This window comes from Synchiropus splendidus, chromosome 12 (genome assembly GCF_027744825.2).
Source record: "Synchiropus splendidus isolate RoL2022-P1 chromosome 12, RoL_Sspl_1.0, whole genome shotgun sequence".
NCBI classification, from domain to species: domain Eukaryota; kingdom Metazoa; phylum Chordata; class Actinopteri; order Syngnathiformes; family Callionymidae; genus Synchiropus; species Synchiropus splendidus.
The window spans coordinates 19,413,597-19,426,698 of NC_071345.1; the positions used below are offsets into that span (position 1 = coordinate 19,413,597).

The 13,102-nt window shown below is 41.9% G+C and overlaps 1 protein-coding gene across 1 annotated transcript in view; it reads right to left on the bottom strand.

Annotated features, from left to right (window-relative positions):
* Positions 1 to 436: 436 nt before the first annotated feature.
* The window catches only part of LOC128768282 (neurocalcin-delta A), a 34,307-nt gene continuing 21,641 nt past the window's right edge, over positions 437 to 13,102 (bottom strand). The window contains exons 3-5 of the mRNA XM_053881053.1: positions 10,977 to 11,082; positions 9,161 to 9,290; positions 437 to 3,539 (exon numbers count right to left, since the gene is read on the bottom strand). Of these exons, the coding sequence (XP_053737028.1) occupies positions 9,193 to 9,290; positions 10,977 to 11,082 (204 nt within the window). The 3' untranslated portion in view covers positions 437 to 3,539; positions 9,161 to 9,192. The remainder of the gene's footprint in view (positions 3,540 to 9,160; positions 9,291 to 10,976; positions 11,083 to 13,102) is intronic.

Sequence of the window (13,102 nt, forward strand, 5' to 3'; positions counted from 1 at the left end):
CATCTATTAAAACGTGGCTTGTCTTAGTGAAAAATGAGATTAATTACAAAATGTGTCCTTGTAAACTGTAAACCATTAATAATAATAAAATACGTGATAAAACGGTGTGTGATTCTGCTGCGGTTATTCTGCAACATGACAACTTCAGTAGTGTATTGCATGAGTTTAGGTCAAACACGGACCAGGAGAGGGCGCTGTGGACAGCTTGATTCATCCTTTCATATTAGGAGAACCGCAACTCATTCGAATGATCCATAAATAGCTTTTTTTTTTTTGTTGTCATTGTTTTCAGATTTTTAGTTCCACTAGACTTTATATATATTACGATATATTACTACTTTTCCCCTTCTTTTACAGTTCTCCAAAAACAACTCAGTCAGTAATTTTGGAAAAAATATTAATAGAAACAGAAAAAATTGGACACAGTCCTGTTAAATGACAATAAATGGTCAATTTAATTTATAACCTATTCAACTTGACAAAAGTCATGTGTTCACCAGTACAAGATACCATACAAAACCTACAAAATGCAACGAATACAAACATTTTCTTCAACACTGAACAATTGTACAGTATAAATGTATACAATACAGTTTTATTTTCATTTGGCACCTGACCACATGTTGATATCTGTGTCCGACAGAAAAGCTACAGCTGAAAATATATTTTTTCAATCAAAGTACAATAGAAGCAACGTACTGTGAGAGTATCTTTGCAGTAGTTGTGTTACTCTGCCTGTTTTTTTCCTTCTTTTTTCCCCTTGTATTTATTAAGAAAAAAATAATTTGATAAAACATTCAGAGCTTTTGTAGTTGAAGGAAACATCGTCACTGAATCGGTGAGTCTGTGAGTTCTGTAGGAGCGGGAGCTTACATTCGGGAAAGTCACTGGCAATCTGGCTTCTGAAAAACTAGTCCAACTGTGCGAGTGAGTGAGTTTGCGTGTGCTAGTGCTGAGCAGTGGAAATACATACTCCCTCCATGAATGGAGATTATTTCAAGTTTCATGGAACGTTATAGCCATTACCCACAGGACCAAGCACAGAAGATATCCTTTGTCATTGCTTGAGCGACTCCTGCGGCAGAGACTTGGGGGGGTCACCAACCTTTTTAAAACTGCGAGCACCTCCTGGTGTCACCTGAAGGACGACTTTATGAGACACACTTCTGTGATAAAGTCCATTATGCGGTTCATTTTGGATAAGACATCATCAGGAATCAGCACTGATTCTGATCTGAGATATTATTTTAACAACATAAAACTTGACATTAATATAAAAATATATTTGTATTGAACTGGCCCTGTTGGTGACCCTAATGCTCAGTGAATAGATGACCACAGTTACACTTGTGAACTAAGCAGGATGCATGTCGGACCCACGGGATCAAAGAATCCCACACATCTGAATGAGTCCCGTGCCCCCTTGTCAAAGTCACAATTCAAAATCATTTAGTCAAATAGTGTGCTTAATCTGAGGTGATGCAAAAGGGGAAGGATTTATAGAGACCTTGACCATTGCTTCCGGAGTGGCTTCCAGATCTGAGTAACACTGAGGAGAGCTCAGGGGCTCCAGACAAGATGCCCACTTAACTGAAAGGCGCCTGTTAAATCGACATGGACGTCAAGTGATATTGTGTTATACAGTTAAAAAAGGATTGATAAGGGATGATGCCAAAAAGCCTGAGGAAGCAGCTAAGGAAATTGTTTCCACACTTGACTTTGATGAAGGAGCAGATGGAACCATCAGTAACCAATGGAGTGACGGTGACTCATCTGAACTGACAAAGAACTGACATGAAATGAAGAATATAAAGGAAGATATAAAGGATGAAAACAATGTGAGGAATCTTCCAAAATGAAGGAAGGTATGCCATACAAAAGTTGATGGAACTCTGAAGGAAGTAACACTGAAATAAAACACAAGATTGGCCACATCTAAAACAAAGAGAGAACTTTGAAATGGACCAACTAGTGGTTGGTATCAGGGGACAAAGTGAAGACAGAGGAAAGATTTAAATGATTAGAGCGCTGGAAGAAATGGAAACTCATCAATGCAGAGTCTTCATTGGAAACATAATCAAGGAGGACAGATGGAGAAAATAAGAAGCACACGAATCACGTACAGCTCTCCAATGCAGAGGACAGAAGCAGAAGAACTATAACTACTGTGGAACATATCACAAGTAATGTTCACCAATGGAATCACATAAAACAAGACGGTTTTCAAGTAACTGTTAAGGAATCGGAGATCCATCCAAAGTTGACTGGGAAGAGATAATACTGTAAAAATGGTTGTTGTTTGAGTTCTGAAATGCAAAAACTGTGGGATGAAAAACACTTGTTGAAAATGTGGGAGTCTTAATGGAATATTCATTTCTCCATAATGAAATGTTGAGAAACTGATGCTTTTGAGTGCATCATCTATCCTCCGTATTTCTCCTTTGCTTCAGTGTCAATTCAGGCAGGAAGACGGTTCAAGTTTACGTCAGCAAGTGTGTAACTCTGTTGGTGGCGTGATACCTCATAAGTGCTATGTATTTCTAACTCATTTTCCACCTACACTGGTGCCAAGTGTCAGGAAACACCGGTGGCCATCGATCCCTGCTTGCATCTGCTCTGACGCTTTTACACGTCACAGCACCATCCACCAGAGTTGCCACCATCATTTACAATGTTTATGTTCTTAACTGTGCGATTAGATGGACTTGCAGCAGACTTCAGTTGTTCCTGTAGCTGGTTGTACTCTGAAATAAAATTCTTATTTGACACCAAATTTCAATGAAGGCTGGCTGTATAAAGTGGCCATCGCCAGCGTAGCCAGTGTTTCCTCTCTCCTAGTCCGTGTCTACATTCTGGTCAGTGACTGTGCAAATCCTAATAACAGCGCTGAGCAGAAGCAAGCACAGTGGGACGATGCTGTAGACTTTTTAAAAACTCACATGCCTAGTATTCACATGCATTCCTGTACAAATACTTCCACATGCTGCTCTGGAAAGAAGCTTGTTTGCAGAGTCATAAAACTTCGGATGATTCTTGTGCAATGTAATCTGTCGAGAAATATATAAAGATTGAAAAGGATGGATGTGGAAAGTTCTGAGAAGTTTGGAAACATGTTTGGCTGTCTGAGCCAGGAGTCAGAACAGCAGCAAAAATATGTACGATCACATTCTCACAGTAGAAAAGGGAACTCAAAAGTTGATGGTTGAGCCTCCAGTCTTTCTCTAGCTCTCTCATTCCCAGGAGGACATGCCATGAGCCGGCGGTGTAGTCTCAACGACACAGAAATACAGTTACAAGACATCAACTCTATTTACAACCCGCCATTGAGCGACAGCAGTCTACTCCGACATGCTTGCAAACCGGCTGGAATTCATGGTAATCTGTTGGTTCTAGGGCCATGGAGGGGGTTGCACACCATCTTTGAAGTGCATTTTGAAGGCCTGTAGACGTCATCATCATCATCATCACCAGCATCTCATTCTTCATCAGGTTGCTCTGCAGTGGACAGTCATAGGCATTTACATTCACCCAGACAGGAACTGTGGACACACAAGAGGACAGACGTGGCATGTTTCACTTGTGAAATTGAATTATCTGACGCATATCATACGACACATGAACAAGCAAAAGACAACCAAATCTAACCCACTCATCCTCACTCCCACGGTGTAATATATTGACTCTGGGAAAGTGGACTTTTGTGTACAATACTGACAAAAAAAGGCATCATATTACTGTGAATTAGTAAAATCAATCATCATGAAATGATAACATGGGAAGCCTATAACAGCAATAAGCCCTAATGTAATTTTTCCTCACTAAGCCACTCAAAACAACCACAATGCTGACACAGTTTTCTGAAATAATCACTCGCATCATGCAAAAGCACACAAACACTAGCACGCTCAGGAACTTCTTGGACCTTGAGTTTGATACTGGGCCTCTTTAGACCTGGGCTTTTCTTGAATGTTGCCTTTTGAGATAAGACACCAGCAATAGTAACAAAACTTGTTTTTACAAAGAACAATGGCCTTGTTTGTGGACTATTATAATTCACAATGCTGTCATCAATAATAAAAAATATATTATTACTAAAGATCCTCATGTCCTATAAAGCAGACTTTATTGTACATAGTGCATGTACACTAGATTCATTCTCAAAACTTGAACAGAATGTTCTATCCTGTGCTCTTTTCTTTCTGAGGATGTTGTTGCATCAGTCTTGTGTTTTTGAATGAAAACCAGAAGTAACATTTCGACTAGAAGTTTGTTTTCTTTCTTGTGCACAGAGAAATTAAGCTCAAGTCACGAATGAGTTAAAAAAAAGTTCTCCACAGTAAATTTAAGATGTAGTGGGAAACAGTTTTGAAAGATTCAGAAATCATGTCTGACTATAAAGTGTACAGTAATGTAGTCATGAACCTATCAAAGGCTCTTGTTAATAGGAGGATCACTCACCACTTTCTGCCTGCTCATCGGCCACCTTGCTGTTTGTCTAGTAGCTACTTCATATTGAGCTTATGCTCTTCCTGTCGACTCAAATGTCAGTCTCTCGCTGGCCCCCGGCTGACCAGCATCTCTTTACCGTTAAAACAATAACAAAAACACTGTCTGTCAGAGCTCTGAAAGAACACTTGCAAATGTAAAATAACCTTTTCATTATGCTTTATTGTGGGTGCAAAATGAAGGTTAATGTCCAAGGAGTCTTGACATTCAAGAGTGTCACAACTCCTCTTTCAGAGGCTTTTATTTTGTTCTGCTAGTTTAGCATCATTGAACGCCAGGGTTCTGCCACTGATCCTCCTGGGTGCAGGCTTTTGTTCCAACCAATCAAGAGCACACAGTTGGACCTGTCAAGTCCTCTGCTGCTTGTACCCTCATGGCCTTATAAATCACCTCGCTCAAAGCACAATTGTGCTCAGTCCTGTAGGAAAGTCCCTTTTAATTCATGAAAAACTGACACTATGCATGTTATTTGCAGAAACATATTGCTGAAAATGTATTTGTTTAAAATGTCTCCAGAAATGGGAGGGCAATATGACAAAAACCATTATTTATTTACTTTAAATAAATCGATTTCAATTTTATAACTCTCTTTTGACGTGGTTGTAGCCTAGTGTATCTAGTTTAGACTTCAGCAGCCTGCCACAGCTGAGCCTTTTTTTTCTAATGGACTCAACACCTCCCACTTGGCCGACTGGTCCTTAAACCTAAGGAGGTCACCTGACTCATGCTGGTGGTACAGGTCTGGTCTCTTGGATATTGGGTTGTTGTTGGGTTGGACAGCTTTGTGCTGGGTTTTCCATCTACGCTGAAGGTCCGTTTCATGGCTGTAGCTGGTTGACTCTAACAGGTCTGAACAATCATGTATCGAACGATGCCCCTTTCATCCATTTTGATATCAACCACTTTAGCAAGCTTGTACTGGTCTCTGAGGGCATTTTTATCTGCAAGCAACAACGTCTCCAAGAGCCACATTCCTTTCCCTCGTGTACCATTCACTTCTGACGAACAAGTTTGGGCTGGCGAGTTGGCTCCACTTCAGCCAAAATTTGTTCACTTCAGTCTGGATGCGCTGCAATCTTCTGTAAGGATGATCATCAAACTGAACGGTCTCAGTCTTCTCGGCTCTTGATTCTGGTGTCTACATGACATGTGAGAGTCCATCTTTGATTATAGCAAGCTCTTTCTTTTCAATGAGTGACATCTCCGTTCCGTCGGGTTGACATGTACCACATCGACATCCGCCACACTAGGGCTCACAAGCTGCTCCGATGTTGTCCCACCTCCACCAGAACATAGTATCCTTACTGGTCACCGAACTCATGGCTTCACTTTTAACTTCAGAGGCATGTTCCTCAAATTTGAAAGCAGCTGCTCTCATTGAGCGTGCAAAGTGAGTTACAGACCTTTGTGTCTCCATATGAACATCTTCACAAATATTTGGATGAGCTCCCGCTACTGTTTTGCCCAGTGGATCATCCTCGAGAACAAGGTCATCAACAATCTTCACTCTTTGAGTAGCAAGTCTCCCTTCTCTGTGACATTTTCGTTCTTTAGGTGCAATCTCTTCGAAGCGCTATTAGTTATGGAAGTTTTTGTTGACTCCATCTCTTCCAGTCGGTTCATGGTTCTCTTTTGTCCCACAATTTGTTGCAGCTGTCGAGTTTGAAAATGAATTTCTGCATTTTTCAGCCATTTCAGGGGATACCTGTTGGAGGAAACACTCTTGTTCTTCCTCAGAAATATGACTCCTCTCACTTTTCCCCCTTTTTGGAGTATCATTTTGTGGACAAAGAAAGCTGTCATGGCTTGCAGACATCCCGCACTAAGTATAGTGCTTAGGAAAGAGTCATTGCAGGATTCACCATCACCATGGCATTCCAAACACTTGGCTCTCAGCCTGTCTCCTCACTTCATCTGCTTGAGACGCCTGCAAAAGAAAATCTTGTCTTTATGCTTCGTATCTCCACAGACAACACATCCATCATCCTTGACCATTGAGCGAGTTGATGCGTATTTCTTGTCAGAATTTCTTTCTGGTTTCTTGAACCGTTTATTCATACAAAGCTGTTCAAGGCGCTCAAGGATTTCTTCTTCTTTCTCCAGGAACTCCAGATGACAATGAAGCTATCTGCCCAAAGAGTGTTGTCAGGATTAAACATGAAAGCTAGCCATTCCCTCTTAATGGAATCAGGTAACTTGCACTCGATTGAGGATTTTCCATTGCACCTGTGTGTAAGATCTGATAAAGTCTTTTCAACTGTCTGGATCAAATCACTTACTTTCCTCGGTTGATCAGAACCAAGAACAGGCATTCGATCCTAATTCTTCAACGACTTCCATAAGGATTGCAGCCTTATTCCCATATCTGTTTTCTAGTCATCTGAATATGTCTTCAGCAGTGTTGCATGTATACAGACAGAGAACTCTGCAGATTTTATCATCAACGCTGCCCAATAGCTGGATCTTTTTAGCTTCCATAGAGCCTGTTGGGTCGCTTTGTCATTGCAAATTCTCCCAATCTCTCCTCCATCAGTGGTAGTTTCTCTTGAATCCATTAAACTTGCGGAGAGTGATACATTTTAATCTCACAAGTGGCAGAGTTGCAGATGATGCAGTGGCCTCCAATAAGGCACCTTTATTTTTTTTTTTATCTTCCTCCATGATTCTTTGTGCAGTAAAAAATTCTGATCTTCTGGCCTCAAGTATATTAGTTGTGGATTTTAGTTGGTGCACCTGGGTCTGAAGATGAGGTCTTTAACTTCCTGGAGGCCACTCTTCCCAGTCAGTTAAAGTTTGCACCAAACCTGTCAGTCAACCTAACTGCAGCACATAACCATCGTGGTTGACAGCAGATACATGAATCATGGCAGCTCCATCACAGGCCTGCTCCACTTCTTGGATTGCTGAAGTTAATTGTGGTTCACCATACGTCGACCATAAGTTCTGGACAATTTCTCTGACCTCACTTAATCGTGCGTCACTTTCTCCACATCAGCTTCTTGTTGCTTAACCAGCTCCCCATATTCTGCTTCCAAGGCCAGCTCTGTAGTGGTCATTTGTATCTCCAACATTCCTAGCTCCTGCCGTGAGCTTCTTGGACTCCTCATGCAGCTCAGGCCTTTACCATATACATAGATAATTGGCTTGCTTGGTGAAAGGACTCTTAGTCCACGTCCTCTCTTCTTCAAGGGCGCTTTCACACTAGGGGTTCTGTCTCGAGACAAAGCTCTTTTGTCTCAGAAGTCCAAGATGTGAAATCAAGCGAGTCGGGTTTTGGCCGCGGACCTGATCCCCGATGGAGACCTCAACTTGTTCTGTCTCTGAAGAAACTGATCCATGCTGTGCGACGGTTTCTCATCGTAGAACGCCGCTGATGACGACGGAAGTTTGCCAAGTACAGAAGCTGTTCATGTCGATGAAGAGGAGCAGATCTCGGACGTCCATCACTCGCGACAACATGGTGTGTTTTGATCATGAACTGTGCTATCGCACAGCTGATGACAAACTCACATGAACAAAGCCTCTTCCGGAATTTGCTGCCCTCGTGTGGGCAGAGTCAGAAGTGAAAATGCGGTGCGAGGCTCGCCATGGAGCGAGGCAGAGTTGTGAAGAATCAATGGGGCGCGATTTGGATTCAGGCTCCCGAGACAGAACACTGCAGTGAGAAAGCACCCTAAGTTACTAAACAGGTCTTCCAAAAGCATCCAATGACGTTTGGATTTATTCAGTCTGGCCTGTTGGTCTGCAGTTTCACTTTGTGCCGACAGCACAGGTCTTGATCCTTGATACTTCTCACCATCACACGAGGTTTTTCATCTGTCAAGTTATTTTAGGGAACTCCTGTCCTATATGACCCAATAGCTTGCCCAGCCTCAAAGGATCTGCTGGACAACTCGGCTTATCTTGAAGAGGTTGAAAACCTTCCAGAATAAACAAAACAAAATAAACAAATTAACAAATAGACAAAAAAATTTAGATCAAATTCTTATTGTTCCATACTGTTGGTGTCTTCAGGCCAAGCACAAAGTGAAGTTCTTTGACACGAACATGTGTTTCTTTGTGAGAGAGTCTTGTGGCTGATTGCTGCAGCCTGCCACAGGTGAGTCTTGCATTCCGTTTCCTGTCTCCTCACTTCCTCTTTTTTTTTTCTAATGGATTGAACAGCTATAGTGTATACAAAGTCCACAATCCATATAATCTCCTGGTAGATTGTTGTTCATGATTTAATGTCTTCATATCATCCACCTCAATCAGGTGAAACTGGACCATTTCCCACAGCCAGACTGTCTTTCGCGGCGCCGGTTGAAAAACACTGTTCCAGTGCATGCAAACCTTATATTTTGTTATTTTATTTAGTGCAGTATTTATTTGTGATACGCATCGCTCACACTCATTGCGCAACATCTAGAGCAGCTCTCTGCTTGCATGACACATGCCTCTTGAAAAAGAAAAGAAAATATGAGTTGAAATTTCTCCAATCCCACATGCGGACATTTTCAGTCCCAGCTCAGAAATAACCAACCAACCTCCCACAAAGTGTCTGATAGCCATCCAGGTAGCTCAGCGCACAAACTCTGAGACGAGCGGAGAGTCACTGACCCTCCACTGTGACTGATATTTGAGATGCGCTTGATATGATGTAACTGAGTCTTACGAGAAGTTTCCACGCCTCCATGGCTAGGATGTCTAGAACTGTCCCGCGCTGCTGGGGTCACACTGTAACAGCCGGACGATGGAGGGGTCACTCTTGGCTCCTTTAATGAATTCTTCCAGGGACAGTTTGCCTACAAAAAAGAAAGCATGATGAATTTAAATATTAAATATATAAATATATATTATATATGTAAACATAGACATAGTTAGAAGCTGCTTAGTTACCAGTGAAGAAACCATTTTAGTTATGGGTGGGTGATTTTCACTGGAACTTTCACAAGTAACTTTCTATTTACTTACTACAGTTAGGATGAAAAGAGAAAAAAAAAACACACAGACACACACGAAAATACAACTGAGCCAGGACTATGCTGGAGCATCCATCCGGATCTTGCATGGTCACTTTGTTTACAAATGCAACCACTATTTATTTTGGGCTTCCTACCACACGACAGACAGGTGGCAGTGTTGAGCTGACCCGCCACTTGTCTCCCTGCTGACTATAGTTGAGTCTGACTTCAAGTTCAAAGTTGATTTAAACAACAAAACAAGTCATCAGTCATGCAAGCACCTCTCTCTTTCATTCTAGTCAGCGTTGCTGCTTCATAAGTGCAACCAGCAGACTCACCCAGGTGCCACTGACACACGCAACCCATCACACAGTCGGAGCAGATGGGTGCCTAGTTTGTCAAGACGTTGGTGAGAGTACCATGGGATCAGATACATTCATTCTCGAAGGATGTTTTTGCATGTCTGTCTGTCCCCTGAGTCACTTTGAGAAGATTTTTTGTTGGCTCTTATCATTCTTACATTCCCATTTTTCAAAAGTGCATTGCCCTGAACAATGTCGTGAGACAGGTGTAATGGCCTGTTTTTGTGTGGCACATTTTCAGAGATCCATGTGATTGTTATCCTGCTTGACCTCCCCCTCATATCAGCTACAGCCACGGGTGTTGGGAGCCATTAAAGCCCCAGTTTGGGCTCCTTTCAGAGCGGCTGCTTCATTTGCCCTTCACTTTAAGAGACACATTTTATTTTGTTTTTCTGTGTTGGCCACTGTTGGTTCTTTTGTATTAGAAACTTTGTTGCTTAGAACTTCGATATTGAAGTTCTGTGATTACTTTATTTTAACAACCACATGCTCTAGCTTCTTGTTATTTTCCTTTTACCCAAACAGGGACGTAAGAGGTCGAAGTATGTAACGTCATCCACCAAAATTCTGTCGGGGCCAGTTCCATAACTCACCTGAGTTAGCAGATTATCTACCGCCACAGTAAACCTGGAGTTAGAACGTGTCTGGATTATGAATATAATCCATGATATTGATTATAGCCACTTGCAATCTGTTCAAGAGCAGATCAACGGTATTCCTACTGCTATCTTTCAGTAAACCCTATTAGCTTTCTAATAGAGAGAGCACCGTTTGCTTAAATGAACAATGTCAAAACCATAAGGAATGAAGAAAAACCCTGAATAATAATTCCTGTGATTAAATAACAATTGTGTTATGATAAAACTTAACAAAAGTCAGAGACGTATTGTGGACTAGATGGGTTAAACCTGATTTGGCGAGTTTTCTTACTATTTTGACTTGAGATTTCAGGAAAATGGGAGGCACTTATTAAAAACAAATAATAATTGTAATTTAATAAAATAAATATATAATTTAAGATCATGAAATTGGTATTCCAGTTAAATGATTTATCATCATGTATTCTCTGGAAATGTATGATCCTTAAAAATAAGTCCCAAGTATTTAATACGTGAGGTGTATCTGGGTCTTCTGCCTGAAAGCGCAACGCGTGTTGTTACTGTACCGTCTCTGTTGGTGTCCATCTGCCTGAAGATCTTCTCTGTCCGCTTCTCTGGTGTGGACTCGTCTTCAGGCATCTTCATCACTGAAGAAACCATCTTGTAGATCGCCTGCATGCAACAGACACAACATCTATAAAGTGAATGCAGTTAAGCATTTTCAGATCCAAGAATCTTTCTTCAACATGTGCATCTAACAACATTACAGACAGTTCTCTCTCCTCTGCATTACTGACTTCACATCACTACTCTTGTTTGGCCAAAGCATGCCCTGCCTCTGAAATGTCATTGAGAAACTGAGAGAATACAGCCATAAAGCATGCCAAGTTGCCCTGCCAAGCCTTGAATTACTGCCTACAGTCCAGCTCAGAGCCGACTGGTCACTCTGCAAATAGCAGCAGATGCTACCAGTTGTTATAATCATTTATTTGGGGAAATTAGTAACGTTTCTGTGTATATTTATTTCAGTCTGTCCAAATTATGAAGTATTATATTCACAGAAACCTCGAGAACATTTAGGGCCTTTCAGGACAAATTGATTTAAGACAAACAATACATATATATATATTTTTTTCCACAGTTGCGGTGTTGGTTTTTCATGCCTCATTGCTTACAAATATGCTTCTATTGTTTATTTCTCAGTAGAACAAATCCAAGCAGAACTAAGCTTTGGCCACGGTTGTTGTCAGGTCTGCCAGCCAGTTTGAAGTGTAGCCATTAGCTCAGCAGTTATAATTTGTCTACAGTCTCTGTTTGTAACCTGTTGATTATATATTAACAAAGATCCTATTGATCTAAAATAATGGTCTTTTGAGTTCATGGTGAGACACAGTGGCTTTACAGACGTGAAACTGCTGATCCATCAATCGACCAGTAAGGACATACCAGACAAACTTTTTCACTTTGATGCTTGCCAGCTACATGTGAACTCAGGCAAAAGATTCCAACCTTTGACCCTGAGACCCAAATTCGATTTGGGAGTGTGACAATTGAGTTTAGAACCCCTGACCATGAATAACCTTGAATGTCGCTGCTTCACTTGTCCTGCCGGCTCACACTTCTTCACACATCACCGTGCGACACACTCGAACACAGCTCCTCTTAAGCAGGTTGACAACAGAAGGAGCGGGCGTCGAGTGAGGGTATAGCGGGGGGAGTGGAGGGGGAGGGGTTCAGGACGTTGAAGCGTAGGTGATGTTTTTCACGGTGGAACAAGTTCCCTTTCAATCATATTGATGAGTGTAATGAGGTTGAAGATCAATCCTGTTTTGCAGCAACAGTCTGTCTGCCAGAGGATGCTGTGGAGGCCGTGCACGGTGCAACAGCAGCCCACTCCTTGTGCGTCTAATAAGGAAGTAGATTTGAGCTGACATGGGAACAGGCGAGGGATGATTGTGATTAGAGAGCAGTGGGAGCTTTAAATAGGTGCTGGCCACAGTAGCGGGGAATCTCATCTCCTGGGTCAGAGCCGAGCCCCAGCAGGACTAATATCAGCCCTCATTTCAATCCCAGCTGTTGTTCGTGGAACTGCTCGGATTGCTAAGTACGTTTAGCCAATAATTCACATCAAGGATTTAGAGTTTTCTAATCCAGAGCCGCTCAGCGGACTAATCTGAACTAGCCAGATCCCAATATTACATGCTACCAGGAGGAAGTGGACCGATATGATACCAAGGATCCACTCGTGAGCGAGGTGGATTTCAAGCCAAAAAGATCACTTCTTCTTGGACAGTGCTTGCAGCGCAATCGCTTTGACGCCAAATTCTCATCTAACCCATGTCATCATGTCGCTTGCTATGCTCAGCTTCAATTCTTCTTATACATCTCACGATGAGAAGGTTGACATTGTTGCTTCCTGTTAACCTTCATCTGCATTAGTGTTGGCTAACCTGACAAAAATGTTGTAAAAGCAGGAGACTGAAGAGAGTTGTACGGACAAATAGGTGTAGAGAGATTGAGGGAGGTTCGTCTCCCTTACAGTGTTTGGAAAATGAGGCATGATGGCAGTGATCCATCTCCCTCAATTACTCCCACAGCAAGGCCAATTATGAGCATCACGCGCAGTCACACCACCGTTGCAGGAGAGAGCCTCCTCCAGCAAACGGTGGCTAGTATTAATACATCCGACAAA